Below are 20,119 nucleotides of genomic sequence, written 5' to 3' on the forward strand. Positions count from 1 at the left end.
ATGCTTTCCCAGCCAAGCTTGAGGCTGAGTCATCTGACATTGTTATCACAGGTACTATTTCAGTTTGTAGTAGAGATGCTTTAGTTCTATTTGATCCGGGATCTACTTACTCCTATGTGTCATCCTATTTTGCTTCCTATTTTGTTGTGCCCCGTGATTCTTTGAGTGCTCCTATGTATGTGTCCACATCAGTGGGAGATGCTATTGTTGTAGATCATGTTTATCGTTCATGTGTGGTCACCATTGGGAGTCTTGAGACTCGTGTAGATCTTCTACTTCTCGACATGGTTGATTTTGATGTCATACTGGGTATGGATTGGCTGTCACCTTATCATGCTATATTAGATTGTCACACCAAGATGGTGACCTTAGCCTTGCAGGGGTTGCCTCGATTAGAGTGGAGAGGGAATCTTGGCCATTCTGCCAACAGGGTTATCTCTTATGTGAAGGCTTAGCATATGGTCGAGAAGGGGTGTCTAGCTTATTTGGCTTATGTCCGCGATTCTAGTGTGGTAGTTTCTTCCATAGATTCGGTGCCGGTTGTTTGTGAGTTTCCAGAGGTGTTTCCTGCAGACCTACCAGGGATGCCACCCGACAGGGATATTGATTTCTGCATTGATTTGGCTCCGGGCACTCAGCCTATTTCCATTCCGCCATATCATATGGCCCCGCCAGAGTTGAAAGAATTGAAGGAGTAGTTGCAAGATTTGCTTGATAAGGGCTTCATTAGACCTAGTGTCTCGCCCTGGGGTGCACCTGTGTTGTTTGTGAAGAAGAAAGATGGATCAATGAGGATGTGTATAGATTATCGGCAGTTGAACAAAGTCACCATCAAGAACAAGTATCCATTGCCGAGGATTGATGATTTATTTGATCAGCTTCAGGGTGCCAAGGTGTTTTCAAAGATTGATTTGAGATCTGGCTACCATCAATTGAGGATTAGGGCATCCGATGTTCCTAAGACAGCTTTTCGGACTTGGTATGGGCATTATGAGTTTCTAGTGATGTCATTTGGGCTGACAAATGTCCTAGCAGCATTCATGGGTTTGATGAATCGGGTGTTCAAAACCTACTTGGATTCCTTTGTGGTTGTGTTTATTGATGATATCTTGATCTACTCCCACAGTTGAGAGGAGCATGAGGAGCACCTTCAGATCATTCTTTAGACTCTGAAAGACAGCTAGTTATATGCTATGTTCTCAAAATGTGAGTTTTCGTTGAGTTCAGTTGCTTTCTTGGGTCACGTTGTATCAGCAGAGGGTATTCAGGTGGATCCTAAGAAGGTTGAGGCAGTTCGGAACTGGCCCAGACCCACATCAGCTACAGAGATCCATAGTTTCCTAGGTTTGGCAGGCTATTACTGTCGATTTGTGCAGGGGTTTTCATCCATAGCAGCCCCGTTGACCAGATTGACCCAGAAGGGTGCCCCGTTCAGGTGGTTAGACGAGTGTGAAGCGAGCTTTCAGAAGCTCAAGACAGCTTTGACTACGGCACCGGTATTGGTATTACCCACAGGTACAGGATCTTATACAGTATATTGTGACGCATCCCGTATTGGTCTGGGTGCGGTGTTGATGTAGGGTGGCAAGGTTATTGCATATGCTTCGCGGCAGCTGAAGGTTCACGAGAAGTATTACCATGTTCATGATCTAAAGCTGGCAGCAATTGTTCACGCGCTGAGGATTTGGAGGCACTATCTTTACGGTGTGCCATGTGAGGTATTCACTGATCATCGAAGCTTGCAGTATTTGTTCAAGCAGAAGGAACTCAATTTGAGGTAGAGGAGGTGGCTGGAGCTATTGAAAGACTATGATATCACCATATTGTATCATCCCGGGAAGGCCAATGTGGTGGCCGATGCTTTGAGTAGAAAGTCAGTCAGTATGGGTAGCCTTGCATATATTCCAGTTGGTGAGAGACCGCTTGCATTGGATGTTCAGGCCTTGGCCAACCAGTTCGTGAGGTTAGATGTTTCCGAGCCCAGTCGTGTTCTAGCTTGTACAGTTGCTCGATCTTCTTTGTTTGAGCGCAAGATGACGATCCTCATTTACTTGTCCTTAGAGACACAGTGCGGCACGGTGGTGCCAAGCAGGTTACTGTTGGAGATGACGGAGTTTTGAGGATGCAGGGTCATATTTGTGTGCCTAATATGGATGGACTTCGTAAGTTGATCCTTGAGGAATCCCACAGTTCCCGGTATTCTATTCATCCGGGCGCCGCCAAGATGTATCGGGACTTGAGGCCGCATTATTGGTGGAGGCGAATGAAGAAGGACATAGTTGTCTATGTAGCTCGGTGCCTATATTGCCAGCAGGTAAAGTGTGAGCATCAGAGACCTGGTGGTTTACTTCAGAGGTTAGATATTCATGAGTGGAAGTGGGAGCGTATCACTATGGAATTTGTTGTTGGACTCCCACGGACTCAGAGGAAGTTCGATGTAGTTTGGGTTATTGTGGACAGGCTGACTAAGTCATCGCATTTAATTCCTATGGCAGTTACCTATTCCTCGGAGCGGTTGGCAAAGATTTACATCCGGGAGATCGTTCGTCTTCACGGTGTGCCCATGTCCATTTTATCTGACCGAGGTACACAGTTCACCTCGCACTTTTGGAGGGTAGTACAGTGTGAGTTGGGTATGCGGGTTGAGTTGAGCACCGCATTACATCCTTAGACGGACGGGCAGTTAGAGCGCACTATTCAGATATTGGAGGATATGCTTCGCGCTTGTGTTATAGACTTTGGAGGTTCTTGGGATCATTTCTTGCCACTTTCAGAGTTTGCTTATAATAATAGTTACCAGTCGAGCATTCAGATGGCTACATATGAGGCATTATACGAAAGGTGATGCCGTTCGCCAGTTGGGTGGTTCGAACCGGGAGAGGCTCGATTATTGGGCACAGACTTAGTACAGGATGCCTTGGATAAGGTCAAGATTATTCAGGATCGACTTCGCACAGCTCAGTCCAGGAAGAAGAGTTATACCGACCGTAGAGTTTGTGAGGTTGCATTCATGGTCGGAGAGAGAGTGTTACTTCGGGTATCACCCATGAAGGGTGTAATGAGGTTCGGAAAGAAGGGCAAGTTGAGCCCTAGGTATATCGGACCTTTTGAGATTCTGGAGAGAGTGGGAGAGGTGGCTTACAGGCTTGCGTTGCCACCTAGTTTAGCAGTTGTTCATCTGGTATTCCATGTGTCCATGCTTCGAAAGTATCACGGCGATCTGTCCCATGTGTTAGATTTCAGCTCTGTCCAGTTGGACAAGGATTTGACTTACGAGGAGGAGCCGGTGGCAATTCTAGCCCGGTAAGTTCGCCAGTTGAGATCAAAGAGTTACCCTTCAGTTCGAGTGCAATGGAGAGGTCAGCCTATTGAGGCAGCTACTTGGGAGTCCGAGTCCGATATGCGGAGTAGATATCCCCACCTTTTCACCAGCCCAGGTACTATTCTATGTTCGTTCGAGGACAAACGGTTGTTTTAGAGGTGGAGAATGTGATGACCCAAAAGGTCATCTTATGTCTTAGAACTCGAATCTGAGCTCTTAAGCCTTACAAATCGTATTTTTACACTCCTCGATTAATGTGCGCAGTCCGGACAGGTTTCCAGAAAGCTTTTATGTTGAAAACTAATGAAAATAAGAATTTTTTCCTTAAAAGTTGATTTTAGTTGACTTCAGTCAACATTTTTGGTAAATGGGCCTGGATCTGTGTTTTGACGGTCACGGTGGGTCCGTTTCGAATTATAGGACGTGGGCGTATGCCCGGAATCGAATTCGGAGGTCCCTAACTCAAGTTATGAATTTTAGATAAAAATTAAAAGTCTGAAAATTAATTATTTTTAAGAATTGATTGATGTTTGGCATTGTTAGTGTCGGGTCCGTATTCTGGTTCCGGAGCTCGGTACAGGTTCATTATGATATTTAAGACTTGTTTGTGAAATATGGTGAGAAACGGAGTTGATTTGACGTGATACGGACGTTTTGTAAAGTGTTCTTGAGAATTTTATTTGATTTGGTGCTAAATTCGTAGTTTTAGGTGTTATTTTGGCAATTTGATTGCGCGGGCAAGTTCGTATGATGCTTTTAGACTTGTGTGCATGTTTGGTTTGGAGCCCCGAGAGCTCGGGTGAGTTTCGGGTAGGCCACGGGATGTTTTGGACTTTGGAAATCTGGTTTTTTCTGCAGAGTCCGGGTTCTGGCATGTCCTTCTCCGCGTTCGCGAAGGTCCTCTCACAAACGCGAAGAGTAAACTGATGAGGCAGGGATTTCTTCTTCGTGAACGCGAAGGCTTGGTCGCGAACACGAAGCGATGGGGGGCGTTACCCTTCGCGAACGCGACAAGCCCATCGCGAACGCGTAGTTTTAGGCATTGGAGAGGGGGAGTCAGCCATTCCTTCATCGTGAACGTGAGCAATGCTTCGCGAAAGCGAAGGCCAGGGGGAGTAACCATCGCGAACACGAGCTGGGTCTCGCGAACGCGAAGGCTTGGCAGCCAGTACCCTTCGCGAATGCGGCAGTGCTCTCGCGAACGCGATGAACACTGTCGCCCAACATTTAACAGAATCCAAAAACGGGATTTTAGCCAACAATTCATTTTTCTCAAAAACCAAACGGTGTGAGGCGATATTTCAAGAGTCATTTCTTCCCCAAAGTGTTGGTAAGTGATTCTAAACCATTTTTATTGAATTACCCATTACATTTCTTGAAGTTTCAACCTAAAATCTAGAGTTTCCATGGTAGAATTAGGGGTTAGGGTAGAAACTAGGGATTTCAGGAATTTGGGGATTTAGACCTCAATTTGGGGTCGGATTCCAAAACCAATTATATTTTCGGGCTCGGGGGTGAATAGGTAAATGGACTTTTGTCCGAACCTCGGGTTTTGACCAAGCGGGCTCGGGGTCGATTTTTCGACTTTTTGGAGAAAAATTTGGGAAATTTAATTTATGCAATATAATTGATTCCTTTAGCAGTATTTGATATTATTGAGTCATTTTTGAATAGATACGAGTGATTTGGAGGTGAATTCCAAAGCAAAAGCTGTGATTGAGAATTAAGTGGCCTTCAGAGCGAGGTAAGTGTTGTGTCTAACCCTGACTTGAGGAAATTAGGAACCTTAGATTACTTGCTAAGTGAAATCCATGTGAGCGGCGTATATGTGAGGTGAAGAGTACTTATGCGCCGCCAATTTACCTCTTTTCCATGTTTCTCTATTTTGTTTCTTATATTGTCTCTTTCCTATGCCAAATTGCTACGTGTTATTCTAGTGTTGTTCAATTTAGCGTTCTTATCATGTTTACGGATTTTCTGGTAATAACTGTATTTTTATTTCAAAGTTGAGATTGACATTATGGAACCAAATGGTGAAGTAACGTTTGTACTTGTTATTCTATCTCCTTATTGTTATTTATGCATTGCATTATGGTAAGGGATAGTGTTAATGCACGAAGGGTGATGCCGTGCCATATTGTGAGTGTTAATGCACGAAGGGTGATGCCATGCCATATTGTGAGTGTTAATGCACGAAGGTGATGTCGTGCCATATTGTGAGTGTTAATGCACAAAGGGTGATGCCATGCCATGATATGAGAGTTAATGCACGAAGGGTGATGCCGTGCCGTTTCTATTAATTTTATGGTGAGATTGAGAGTAAAAGCACGAAGGGTGATGCCATGCATTTTTCCTTATTGTATTCAATATTCCTGTTGATTCATGGTATATTGACTGCTCCGGTGATCATTATGTGGTAGTTCTTTATCTTGTATTCCCCTCAGTATGTTCCCTTCCCGACATTTCCTGTTTAGTTCTTCATTTCTGTTATTTGTATATATACTGTTAAATTGTACAGGTTGATTTGTAGGTGCCTTGCCTTAGCCTCGTCACTACTTCGTCGAGGTTAGGCTTGACACTTACCAGTACATGAGGTCGGTTGTACTGATATTGCACTCTGCACTTTCTGTGCAGATTTTGATACCGGCTCTGGTTGATCGAGATTTTGCTATTGGACCGCTGTCTGGAGACTCAAGGTAGATCTGTCGGCGTTTACAGACCTTGAAGTTCCCGTCTATCTTTTCTGTTCTACTGTTTCTTCCATTCAGACAGTTGTATTTCTTTCAGACTATTACTTGTAGTAAATTCTAGAATGCTCGTGAATTGTGACTCCAGATCCGGGTAGTAGTAATGAATACAGTTTTATAATATTCCGCACTTATTATATTTCATCTTAGTTAATTATTATTAATTACTGAATAGAAATAAGAAATTAGTTTAATGATTCTCTAACGTTGGCTTGCCTAGCAAGTGAAATGTTAGGCACCATCACGGTCTCGTTAGTGGAAAATTTTGTGTCGTGACATTCTCCCTGTATATTTACTTTTGAGACTGCGAGGTGGTACCTCGTGAGTTCTCCCTGTATATATATTTTGGACAACGAGATGATATCTCGGGAGATCCCCTGTTGTTTACCCCTGTGTGTTGTACTGTTGCCTTGCTATGTTTCCTTTTGCTAAATTTTAGTCTCTCATTATACTGTATATTCTCCTGCCTTATTTATTATTTACCAGTGGGTCTGACCTGACCTTGTCACTACTTGACCGAGGTTAGGCTTGGCACTTACTCGGTACCATTGTAGTGTACCCATGCTACTCTTCTGCACATGTTTTCGTGTGCAGATCCAAAATCATCATACCAGCCTCGCTATTAGTTGTGCATTTGCTGCTGTTCCGGAGACTTCAAGGTACATCTACTCGTGTCCGCAGACCTAGGAGTCCACCTCTATTCTCTCCTATGTCAAACACTTCCTGTATTCCTTTTATTTGACTCTGGTGTATAGAGGTGCTATTTTCCTTCTGTAGCTTGTGACTTACGATGTTCCGGGTTTTGGAAAGACTGTGTATTTATAGAGTATTGGTTATTGTACATGCCAAGTGATATCGTTACTAGTTATTCAGTTATCCACTGCTATTAGTTGCCAAGTTTTACTTTCGTTTTGTTATTTTTTATAATTTATTAGGCTTACCTAGACGTAGAGACTAAGTGCCGTTACGATGTTATATAGAGGGAGTTTGGGTCGTGACATTCATCCTTATTCAAGAAAATATAGGAAAAAGAATGATTGATTATATACAATAAGGTTGCATGCGCTCATTCAAAAAAGTGACTGTAACCTAGAATAATTTGCTCGGGATTCTTGTTTCTCAAAATATTATTACTGTCTAGTTTTTTTGTTTCTTGATTTGAAGTCAAAATGACTATAATTTTTGTTTCTTCTAGTACAAAATACTTTGCTGCAGTTATATAGTAATTTTTGTTTTTCCGAAATCCATATATCTATCAAAAGCAAGAGTGTACACTCTATAGTATAGCTATATAAAAAGCTTAAAAGTATAGCTTGAACATTATACGGAACTGATTAAATTTTCTGTCCAATACTTAGTTAAATATACTGGAATTCATCACATATAGTATAGCAGTATGCACAATTTTCTTTAAATTATACCAAATATAATAGGTACACTTTATAGTATACCTATATAAAAAACTTAAAGGTATATCCTAAACATTATACTGGAACTAATGATATTTTTTGTATAATACTCAATTTATTATACTGGAACTCATCACATATAGTATACCAGTATGAACTGTTTACTTTAAATTATACCAAGTATAATAGGTTTAACAATAATAATGTTATACAAAGTGTGCAATAAGAGTGGTATACGAAGTATGTTAGTATACCTGTACCGACAGTATACTCACATTGTATGGTATTCTACAATGGAAACAACACTAGACATGTTATACGTATAAAATTACAAATATTTCCTGCATAATATCCTGGAAGTTTGTGAGTTTTACATATCAATTCAGAAAGCTCCACCATATTATACTGGTATTTTGTTGTTGTTTTGCACAATTTTATACAATATTTTTTCTGGTTTTGAATCAAAGATACCTCCAGTACTATATGTTGGAGAGTTTGTTATTTTCACATATCTAATTATAAAAGTCCAGTACTTTATTCAGAATATTAGGGGAACCTTAAAAACATAGATGTGTTTTTCTGGTTTGAATAACAGATATTTCCGATATAAAATTCTAAAAGTTTGTGAAATTTACATATTAATTCATAAAAGTTCAGTATTCTGGAAGTTCAATACAATACACACCCTGATGCAAAAATAATTGCTTTAGTAAGTGTGTTTGTTACGTTTTGTGGTTAAAAATGGAGAAATAAACTTTCAAAACTTCCTCATTCATATTGTAAGTCTAAAACAAATATGAAAAGACATAAAGTAACACTTATTCAATAAAAATACAAATGATTACGTCAAAAAATCCATATTTATTATGTCATACAAAGCAATGTGCATTACGTAATAGGTGAAAAATCTAGCAAAAAATATTGTCTTACAAATGGACAGACATTATCAAATCCAGTATAATGTACAGCGACAAAAACATTTTAAGCAAAAGAAAATAAAAACGAATGACAAAATAATCAGAAATAATAAATGTAACTTATTAAAATCTAAACTCTAGTATATGTCGCTTGAGAAATCCCGCAAAACATACTGGATTAGAATTGAAAAAATATTATCAAATAGTAATAACATTTTAATAAATTACAAGTTATTATAAATAAAAAAGAAAGGCTTTATTTTATAATATACAGGGCCTAAAAATATTTTATTAAAAATTAACTAAAAATATTGAAAATATTATAAGAAATAAGAAGTCCAGCTAGTTATACTGCAATACAAGGAACCAATTTTATGATCTCCAACATATTATACATAAAAATATAAAAATAGAAACACAAACACATGCTAAAAATATAGACATCAGTATATTAATCTGCATTTCAATCTAAAATATCTTTTAAATTACAGCAAAAAATAAAAAAACTATTTCTTGCTCTTTGCGTTGCGCCTTTTTGAAACGCAAGGTTTGTCTAATCTTCCAGTGGCCTCATCTTCACTAACCAGATATTCCACATGCTTCTTCTTACCATTATTGTATAATAATGTTCCACATTTAGTTCAAAGACGTGTAGAATCAAAGATGTTATTGTCAACAGGAATCTTCTTACCTTCAATGAAATACTCCGCAAATGCACAATAATATATACCACAATCACTACATACAAAACACATATTAATAAAGAATAAGATAAATAATAAAGAAGTAAAAACTGAAGAATATGATATAAAAAAATATTATAACTTACGCTTTTTCCTGTTGAGGTAAGTCATCCACTGATATAAGAGGAAATAGTTCAGATCGATCCTTTTTTCCCAAGTAATTAGAACTATTCCTTGCAATGTCAGTTTTTTGCTCATAAAATGCAGTAGTGTTCAACAACAATGGTATCATTACAGCAAATGAGTGCAATGTTTTACGAACAACAATATTATGTCTTGTAGATCTCATTGAGTCGTATATGTAAATGCAGCCATCATGCAAAGATAGAACGCCCAATACCCAATGCCATGATCTTTCACATTAATTGGCATAAGAACATAATCAACGAAAATCCAGGGGGTGTTACAAAGAATGTAAAACCCAAGAACATACTCTTTTAATTTCTTAGTCAACTCAAATATCTGTATTTTTACATTCATGCTATCTATGGTTGATTTATTGTACACCTCTTCAATGGCAGAACTGAAATAATTGTTTGTAGCTGTCATCCTTATGTTTCCATATTTTGCTTTCTTCCGGAGGTAATAGAATATAACATCAATATGCTACAAAAAGAAAACAACCATCAATCGAACATAGAAACATGTAGCGAAACTAAAACAAAACAAAAAAAAAATAATGTCTATCGACATACCGTCTCATTGATATCTATACCAGCATAGTGAAGTTCAAAAAACCATGTCCCCTCAGCTATAAATGCAATTTCAAGATAAAATTGTTCCTCCAGTATATCATCCTTCTTTTCGTACCCTTTTTTGCTAAAAATATTTAATAAATATATAAATATGATAGTCCAAACTATCATTACAAAGAAAATACAATCAAAACATAAAGAAATCTATAAAATTATCTGCGAGTTCGAATTAACTTTGTTTGAACAAACTTACTAAACTCATCACTAATTGATACAAGAATTTCTTCTGTAATTGACGTTTTAAAAGGGTGATCCCCTTTCACAATAACACGAGGTACAACAGGTTTTCTTATTCTTGTTGCAGCTTCTTGACTAGAGTCGTCAAAAATGTCATAAGCTTGGACACCTTCACAACTTGACTGAATTGGCAAGGAAGAAGTTGCAGCATCTTCAAGTGTAGAGTATTTTGGAATAGATGACATTACAAGAGCAACACCTATGGATTGATTAACAAACTCGGAAGTTAATTTATGAATCTGACACTCAATCTGAGAGTCAGTCATCTCAATCTCATTATCTAGAATCATCTCGGTTGATGATTTTTTATAAACCTCTACCGTTGGAACATCTTCATCGCATGACTGTTTAGTCATCTGACCAGACGGAATATCTTCATTTGTTGTTTGTTTATTAAGCTCAGTTGTTAATTTATGAGCCTTTGAATCACACATTTCTTACCATTTATCTTCATCCGGAATTCCAACATCAACAAAATCAGGTGCTACATAAAATATACATCAATATGTCAGAAAAGGTACATAAAAAAAATTTGAATATACAATTTACGTTTCAATACCAGAAGTCCCTTCCTTTATTGCTTCTAATTTCCCATATTCATTATTGACATCATGTTCATTGATATCATGCGAATCCTCTGCAAGCCAGAAATTGAAGTATTAAAAACAAGATATCGGAAATTAAAGAACTCCACTATATCATACTCATCCAGTATAAAAATATTGTACAACAATCCTTCAGAGATAATATGTCAAATATAATATACTGTAACCAAATTTTAAATAATGAAGGCTAGCACATTATTCTAGATGAGTATGATATACTGTAACCAAATTTTAAATAATATATTGTAACCAAATTTTAAATTATAAGTATATTATACTTATACACTACATTATACTCATCCTGTATACCTTCTAAGCGTTCAACTATAATATACTGGAACAAAACTTTGAATTATGAAGACTACCATATTATTATAGAAATACAACAAAAATCTTGGATTATAATGGAAAAATATGATAAAAATACAGTATATTTTGTACTCATCAACTAAATTATACTGATCTAGTATACAAAATTGGACAACATCCTTTTGGACACCTGACTTCCAGCATAATGTATAGTATACTAGTATACCTTCATTGTTTTCATTGACTGCATCCTGATTCCAATCACCATCACCTTCTTCATCTCTTTTCACATCTTTGTTGTGTTGATGCTACATCAAAAAGTTTAAATAAAATGATATTAGCTTTAAAACTACCAAAAATGAAAAATAATACATACAATAATATAACGACCCGGCCGGTCATTTTGAGAGTTAAAGCTCTGATCCCCTGTTTACTGCTTTTCCCATATCTTTTTCTGCTTATGTGACTTGCCGGGTGGTTATTTTTGTGGTTTCGGAGTGAATTGGGACACTTAGTCCCTAAACGGAAGCTTAAGTATTGGAATTTTAACCATAGTCGGGACTATGTGAAGATGACTCTAAAATGGAGTTTTGTCGGTTTCGTTAGCTCTGTTGGATAATTTTGGACTTAGGGGCATGTCCGGATTATGTTTTGGAGGTCTGTAGCCGATTTTGGCTAGAATTGGCGAAAGTCGAATTTTTGAAGATTTTGACCGGTAGTGGACTTTTTGATATTCCAATTTCGTAAGTTGAAATATGTCCGTAATGTCAATTATGACTTGTGTGCAAAATTTGAGGTCAATCGGACGTGATTTGATAGGTTTCGGCATTGGTTGTGGAAATTTAAAGTTTCAAGTTCATTAAGTTTGAATAAGAGGGTGTATCATTTTTTTAGCATTGTTTGATATGATTCTAGGGCTCGACTAAGTTTGTATGGTATTTTAGGAGTGGTTGGTATGTTTGGTTGAGGTCCCGGGGGCCTCGGGTGTGTTTCGGATGCTTAATGAATTGAATTTGGACTTAGGCTAGTTGATGAAGATTTTCTGGTTTCTGGTATTTTTGCACCTGTGGAGGGGAGACCGCCGGTGCAGGATTGCTTGTGCGGAAGGAGGAGCGTGGGTGCGGTTTGGTCAAGCTTGGTATGTGAGCGCAGGTGAGAAATGGTAGGATTGACCGCAGGAGCGAAAATGGGCGGCCTGGGCAGAGTCGCAGATGCGGAAGGTCATTCGCAGAAGCGGGCCCGCAGGTGCGTGTCCTGGTTCGCAGAAGCGGATCTTTGGACCTTAATCCATCTCCACACATGCGATGAAAATTCCACAGGTGCGACGTTGCCGGTGCGACTGGTAGTCCGCAGATACGGAATCGCTGGGCAGAAAAAGGTCAAATTCGAGGGTTTGATTTCCATTTTCAATTTTGGGACTTTGAGAGGTCGGTGTGAGGCGATTTTTCGAGGGTTATTCAAGGAAATTGTTGGGGTAAGTGATTCTAACCCGGATTGGATTATATTTCATGAAACTATTACTATTTTCATCATCTAATTTGGGATTTGAGTTGGAAATTTGGGGGAAAATCGTAGAAACTTCCTAGACTAAAATTTTGAGTTTTGAAATGAGATTTATGGTCGGATTCGAGTAATTCTTATATGGTTGGATTCATGAGTGAATGGTGTTCAAATTTGTGATTTTTTACACGATTTCGAGACGTGGGCCTGGGGCGGCTTTTTGGGGAGATTTTCTAATTTCTTGCTTTAGCTTTGATTTTATTAATTAGATTAGTTTCTTATAGTTGTATTTATAGTATGTAATTGATTTTGGCTAGATTTGGGCCATTCAGAGCCGGATATTCGTGGAAAGGCATTGTTACCGATTGAATGAGCTTAGTTCGAGGTAAATGGCTTGCCTAACCTTATGTGGGGAAAATCCCCTTAGGATTTGGTACTGTTCTGATATGTGAGAGCCATGTACGTGATGTGACGAGTATGTACACGGGCTATTTGTTGTAAAACCCAATTTATTTTACTGTGTAGCAACCTCTTTTTCCTTTAATTTGAGTTATACCGTTTAAATGAGTATTAGTCTGTTTTCATTCTTAATTGAGCTATTCCAGTATGTGTAGTTATCCTGTTTAGTCTAGTATCGCATGTCTACGTGCTTTAATTGCTTATTTGAAGTCTGTGAAGCACGCCTAGTTGATTTCCTACTTTTCCTTGTTCATTATCAATATAACTGTAGAAATCTTCCTGTTAACTGTTGTATTTATCGGTTTGAGCTGTGTGTTTACTTTTGAGACTACGAGGCAGTTCCTAGGGAGTTCTCCCTTCACATTTACTTTTGAGACTACGAGGTGGTACCTCGGGAGTTCTCCCTGCACATTTACTTTTAAGCCTACGAGGCGGTACCTCGGGAATTCTCCCAGTATATTTACTTTTGAGACTACGAGGCGGTACCTCGGGATTTCTCCCTGTATATTTATTTTGGGACTACGAGATAGTATCTCAGGAGATCCCCTATTTTTTACCCCTGTGTGTTGTACTGTTGCCTTGTTGTGTTTCCTTTTGTTAAATTCTAGTCTCTTATTATACTATATATTCTCCTGCCTTATTTATTATTTACTAATGGGCCTGGCCTGACCTCGTCACTACTCAACCGAAGTTAGGCTTGGCACTTACTGGGTACCATTGTGGTGTACTCATGCTACTCTTCTGCAAATATTTTCGTGTGCCGATCCAGGTTCATCATACCAGCCTCGCTATTAGTTATACATTTTTTGCTGTTCCGGAGACTTCAAGGTACATCTGCTCGCGTCCGCAGACCTAGAAGTCCCCCTCTATTCTCCCCTTTGTCAAACACTTCCCGTATTCCTTTTATTTGACTCTGGTGTATATAGATGCTATTTTCCTTCTGTAGCTTGTGACTTACGATGTTCCGGGTTTTGGGAAGACTGTGTATTTATAGAGTATTGGTTATTGTACATGCCGAGCTGCATTGTTACTAGTTATTCAGTTTACTAGTTATTCAGTTATCCACTGCTGTTAGTTGCCAAGTTTTACTTTCGTTTAGTTATTTTCGCAATTTGTTAGGCTTACCTAGTCGTAGAGAATAGGTATCGTCACGGCGTTATACGGAGGGAGTTTGGGTCGTGACAAGTTGGTATCAGAGCTTTATGTTCATAGGTGTCGTGAGTCACAAGCCAGTTTATTAGAGTCTCGTGGATCAGTACGGAGACGTCTGTACTTATCTTCGGGAGGCTATGGAACTAATAGGAAAAAACAATTTCACTTCTTTGTTACTTTGTCGTGCGAAAAATTGTTGGCTTCAAAATTCTAAACTTCTGTATTCTATTCTCTCACAAATGGTGAGGACACGTACAGACAGATTTGATGACCAGGCACCCGCGCCCCCTGATAGAGCCGCGAGAGACCGGGGCCGGGGAAGTGGCCGAGGACGTCCACGCGGTGCAGCCAGAGTAGCCGAGCGAGTAGCTACAGAGGAGCCCCCAGTAGCTTCAGCTGGTGTGCAGGCACCTGAGGTACCTGTTGCTGCACCAGCCCTCCAGGAGACTCTAGCCCAGTTCATGAGCATGTTCAATACCTTTCTTTAGATTTTGCATCCTGTAATTATAATATGAGGTTGTTTATGGCGTGTATTGCTAGATTTTCAGGTAAATGATTCCATGAAGAGAGTTGAATTCAATTGAAGTGGAATTGAGCAAAAAAAGAGTTGAAACAATGCAAAAGCCTTCAAATATCTTGCATCTGTGGAAGGCAGGTCGCTTATGCGATCTCGCATCTGCGAGAAAGGACCCGCATCTGCGGGAAATGACATAGCTGGCAGAAATCATTTCTGCGATCATCTGACCGCATCTGCGGGTAGCGCTTCTACGCTTAATGATCGCATCTGCGATCGCGCGTCTACGCGTACAAGTCCGCTTATGCGGAGCTAAATTTTCCCATCTAATTTCGCTTCTGCGATAAGCTACCTGCATCTGCGGAGCCGCAACTACGAGGATTCTTCTGTAGGTGCGGTCTACAGGCTTCAGACATGGACAGAATTGACAATTCACATTTTCGCAACTCCAAACCCACAAATACACGACCTAGCTTATTGGAAACAGATCTTTGGCTTATTTTCAGCTTTCAGACTAGAGAAGACAAGTTTTAGGGCTAGGGTTCTTGCACACACACTTGGGTCTTGAAGATTTGAAGCTTCTTGGTTGAGAATTTCTTACTCATTTATGCTTATTTCTTCATTTCCCTGCTTTGTTTTGAATATTTAAGTGTGTAGTATTTTTCCCAACACTTGAATCTTGTTTATGAGAATATTCATGTTTAAAGTGTGGATTAAATACCTTGTTGTGCTTATGTATTGAACAATTTTTATTTATTATGAATTTATTATTTTTTCTTTAATTATTCTTGTTCTTAAATATTTCCAAAAAGATTAGCTAACCCTAGGACTCGCCTATTCACTTCGGATTAATTTTGAGAAAAATAACTCGGGGTTGGGAAAGATTAATTAACAAGAACTTGAGGCGTTAACCCTCACTTTATAGATTCTACCTAGGGATAGGAATGAACTACTTGTAGCCATATTCGGGTGTGCTTAATCTCTTAATTGTTTTAGAGATAATTCAATTAGGAAGTCTTGTTAGTCTTCGAGAGAAGCTAGTATAGAATAATTATCCGAGGCTAATTAATATAAACTCGTTCATATTTATAAAATTGTGAAATATATTGGATCGTTACTTCAGTGTAAATCCCGATGCACCCATGCTTGTAGCCATTGATCATTTTACTTGCTTTATAGGTTAGTTTACATTTTCGCATTTAGCTATAATATTTTCTCAACAACCATTCTAAGTGTTTGGCATTGCATAATAAGTGATAATTCTCTTACATTCATAATCGTCTATATATTGTTCTCTATGGGATTCGACCCCGACTCATAGTTGGGTAAATTATATTGCATGCGACCGTGTCCATTTACTTTTTAATAGTGGATTTGGACGTCATCAAATTTTGGCGCCATTGCCGGGGAATACGGTTTTGAAATTACTATTTAGTTTGTGCTTTACTTCACGTCTTTTTCTATTCCATCACACTTTGCTTGCTTTGCTTGGTGTGCTAGATAAATATGGCAGAGTATGATGAGGAAGAGAATCCTTTTGCGGATATAGATGAGTACATCGAGGACACAAATGCCATTGTCCCTCTGCGAGTTGATGCTGCTACCTTCAAAGTGGAACATGGTTTGATCCTAATGCTTAAATCAGAGGGGTTTTTCAGGAATTATACCGATGATGATCCGACACAACATCTTAGAAACTTCTTGGGCATGTGTGCGATGCACAAATAGGACAACGTGAAAGATGATGCCCTAAGACTAAGGGTATTCAAGTACTCACTAGCTGGAGAGGCAAGGAAATGGATCAAAAATCTACCACCTCACTCCATTCACTCTTGGCCTGAACTAGTTCGTGCTTTCCTAGCCAAATGGTTTCCACAAAGCAAGAAATCCGAGCTCAGAGATAAAATTTTCTTCTTCAAGCAACTACCGGGGGAACACCTACATGAGGCATGGGATCGGTTCAAGCTATACCTAGTGAGGTCGCCGAATCATGATTTTCCGGACACAATCTTGTTAAAAATATTTTACATGGGTTTGGATCCGTTGAACCAATCCATAGCAAAGAATGCGGCGGATGGATCTTTAATGGACAAAAAATTCACAAGGATCTCACAAATTCTCGACAAGATGGCAGAACACAATCAAGCTTGGCACTCGGAAGATACCATGGGTGGAATTGCATACGGTACTCCCTCTTTGACCAACATGATTAAGGAGAACCAAGAGAGAGATCAAGTAATTGCCGGGCTTGCCACAACATTAATGTGTTAACCAAGATGTTCACTGTAAACCAAACAAAAAAGGTAAATGCTGTGGAAGATGTGCAACCCTTGTCAAACGAAGATTGCGAGGAGGCAAACTATATCCATAATTCTCAAAGTGGTTACCAAAGATAATCCTACCAAGGTCTTGGATAACAAAATCAATGGAGGCCTAACCCGCAAGGGCAAGGCCATCAATAGTGGTGAAATGATCAAGGTGGTTCAAGTCAAGGTAGTTGGAGCAACAACAACAACAAAAACTATGCAAACCGAAGTTCAAACCCCTATGTTCCACCAAAGGGGCAATACTCTAACCCTTCGCATTGGATGGAAGGTTCTTCAAGTGAGTCAAAATTGGAGAACATGCTTGAAAGAGTATTGCAAAATCAAAAAAGAAACAACACTTCAATGAATAACATGGCCGAACTTGTGGAATCACACACCGCATCCATACAAAATCTAGAAATGCAAATGAGAGACCTGTCAAAAGAGCAAAATCCACAGCAAAAAGGCGCACTCCCAAGTGACACTATTGCAAACCTAAAAGGTAATGGGAGTAGCCCGACTTCGCATTGTATGGCAATCACAACTCGAAGCGGGAAAATACTTCAAGGAGAGAATGAACAAATAGTTGAAGTGGACGATCTTGAACAAGAGGGTGAGGCACAAGTTGAGGTGCCAGTTGCTATTGAAGTTGAAAAGCTCCCAAAAGAAGTGAAAGTCCAAGAAGCGAACAGTGAAGAGGTAAAGGAAAAAGTAAAAGAGGCACCAAAAGCTCTAGCACCAATTCCTAGACCCTCCTCCTTTCCCTCACCGTTCCCTCAAAGACTTTCTAGGAGGGTTGATGACAGCAAACTTGAGAAATTCTATGACATTCTCAAGCAATTATCGGTGAACACCCCATTTGTGGAGGCATTTCAAGAGATGCCGGGTTTTGCTGAATACTTGAAGGACCTTATAACCAAGAAGAAAACCACCAAGAATGAAGTGGTGAATGTGACTCACCGGGTTAGTTCCATTATTGCAACAACTACCGTTCAAAAGAAAGAAGATCCGGGAGCCTTCACCATCCCATGCACTATTGGTTTGTGAGATTTTGAAAGGGCTCTTTGTGATAATGGGGCTAGCATTAATTTGATGCCTCTTGCTATTTACAAGGAATCAGGGTTAGGTATGCCGAGGCCTACAAGCATGAGGTTGCAAATGGCTGATCGTTCAATCAAAAGACCGTTCGGGATTGTTGATGATGTCCTTGTGAAAGTGGGAAAGTTCCTCCTTACTGCTGATTTTGTGATCCTTGACTATGCTGTTGATAAAGAAATCCCTATCATCTTGGGGAGACCATTCCTTGCTACCGGAAGAGCACTTATGGATTCGGAACGAAATGAGATCAAGTTCCGAGTTAATGATGAAGAGGTCACCTTCCAAGCAAGTAAGGGTATGAAGTTGCCACATGCATATGAAACCATATTAGCCATTGATGTTGTGGATGAGGTAGAAGATGCAATTGAGATGAAGATGGAAGAAGAATGCTTTGGTGAGGCTTTGGCGGCTATATAGGTGAATTTTGATGGTGAAGACATGGAGGAGTACATGGAATCGGTGAATGCATTAGAAGGACGTGGGTCCTACACTTATGTACCAAAGAAACTCTGTCTTGACTTAGAGAATAGAGTCACACCCCCGCCAAGCCTTCAATTATGGAGCCGCCACAACTTGAACTCAAGCCACTTCCACCGCACTTAAGGTATAAATTTCTTGGCTCTAATGATACTTTACCGGTGATCGTTTCTTCTTTGTTGAATGATATGCAGATAGATCAATTGTTGAATGTCCTAAGGGAGCACCGACAAGCCATTGGGTGGACAATAGCGGACATCCGAGGTATTCCCATCGGAATTTGTGAGCACAAGATACAATTGGAGAAAGAAAGTCAACTGAGTGTGGAGCATCAAAGAAGGTTAAACCCTTCCATGAAAGAGGTGGTGAAGAAGGAGATCATTAAGTGGCTAGATGCTGGGGTAGTCTACCCCATTGCCGATAGTTCGTGGGTGAGCCCGGTGCAATGTGTGCCGAAGAAAGGAGGCATGATCGTGATCCAAAATGAGAAAAATGAGCTCATCCCAACGAGAACTGTGACCGGATGGAGAGTTTGCATGATTTACCGAAATCCCAACAGTGCCACGTGCAAAGACCATTTTTCTATGCCTTTTATTGATCAAATGCTTGATCGGCTAGTGGGAAGGTCATTCTATTATTTCTTGGATGGATATTGTGGCTACAACCAAATCAATATTGCCTTGGAAGATCAAGAGAAGACAACATTCACATGCCCATATGGTACTTTTGCCCTTAGCCATATGCCATTTGGGCTATGCAATGCCCCGGCAACGGCGCCAAAATTTGATACGCTTAAATTACACCTATATAAATGGTGTAAGGCGGTCGATGTCAAATATAATAACCCAACTAGGTTGGGGTCGAATGCCACAGGGAATAGGTGTGAAACAATTACTTGAATAGTGTGAGACTTGACTTATGTCTTAATTCTATAAATGTTAGCTTGAAAATGGTGTAGTAATTACGTGAAGTAAAGAAGACGATTGTATTGTAAGAATGTATTTAATTCGATTAAGAAAACCAAGGTTGTGTCCCCATTGATGGAATGTAATGCTATCAGTGTTAATATGATATATTTCTAATGGAAGGTCCTTTGATATGCAAATGGTTTCTAAGTGACTACCAAATATTTCCCAATAGTTGGGTAATATCTTCTCTTTAAGATTTTCCCAAATGTAAAAGAGTTAGCGATTGAAAATAACCAATTAATGCCAAATAGAACCCACTTATTCCTAGAAGATTCTATTAAACAAGGGTTAAAGCCTTGAGCTTTTGGTATTCAATTCTACCAACCCTAGCCCACTTTTCCAAGTAAAGATAGAGTGAAATGGAATTAGTTAATGTTTGCAACCACTAACAACACATGAAGCATAATAACTGAATAAATATCAACCAACCATTATATATATATTCAATGGTAAACACCCATTAACATTACACCCATCTAGGGTCCACAACCTTAGTAATTAAAACTAGCTACTCATACTGAAATCTAAGAAAAAAGAGATAAATAAAGTCATAAAGCTTACAAAGATACAAGATTCTTTCTTCAAAAGTCTCCAAAGCAAT

General features: G+C 39.3%; 1 protein-coding gene and 2 pseudogenes across 1 annotated transcript; all 3 read left to right on the plus strand.

Moving 5' to 3' along the window:
• The first annotated feature begins 272 nt into the window (after positions 1-272).
• Positions 273-1,484, plus strand: LOC138904802 (uncharacterized; annotated as a pseudogene).
• An 896-nt stretch (positions 1,485-2,380) lies between these two features.
• LOC138904803 (uncharacterized) lies at positions 2,381-3,421 on the plus strand (annotated as a pseudogene).
• Positions 3,422-18,067: 14,646 nt separating this feature from the next.
• LOC104119333 (uncharacterized) lies at positions 18,068-18,490 on the plus strand. The gene has a single exon (XM_070193503.1). The coding sequence runs from the start codon at positions 18,068-18,070 to the stop codon at positions 18,488-18,490; it is 423 nt and encodes a 140-aa protein (XP_070049604.1).
• Positions 18,491-20,119: the final 1,629 nt, after the last annotated feature.

Source organism: Nicotiana tomentosiformis, chromosome 2, assembly GCF_000390325.3.
Source record: "Nicotiana tomentosiformis chromosome 2, ASM39032v3, whole genome shotgun sequence".
Classification (NCBI taxonomy): Eukaryota; Viridiplantae; Streptophyta; class Magnoliopsida; order Solanales; family Solanaceae; genus Nicotiana; species Nicotiana tomentosiformis.

Excerpts from the sequence above, each read along its gene's own strand:
- LOC104119333 (XM_070193503.1), top strand. The coding sequence starts at position 18,068 with ATGCCTCTTGCTATTTACAAGGAATCAGGGTTAGGTATGCCGAGGCCT.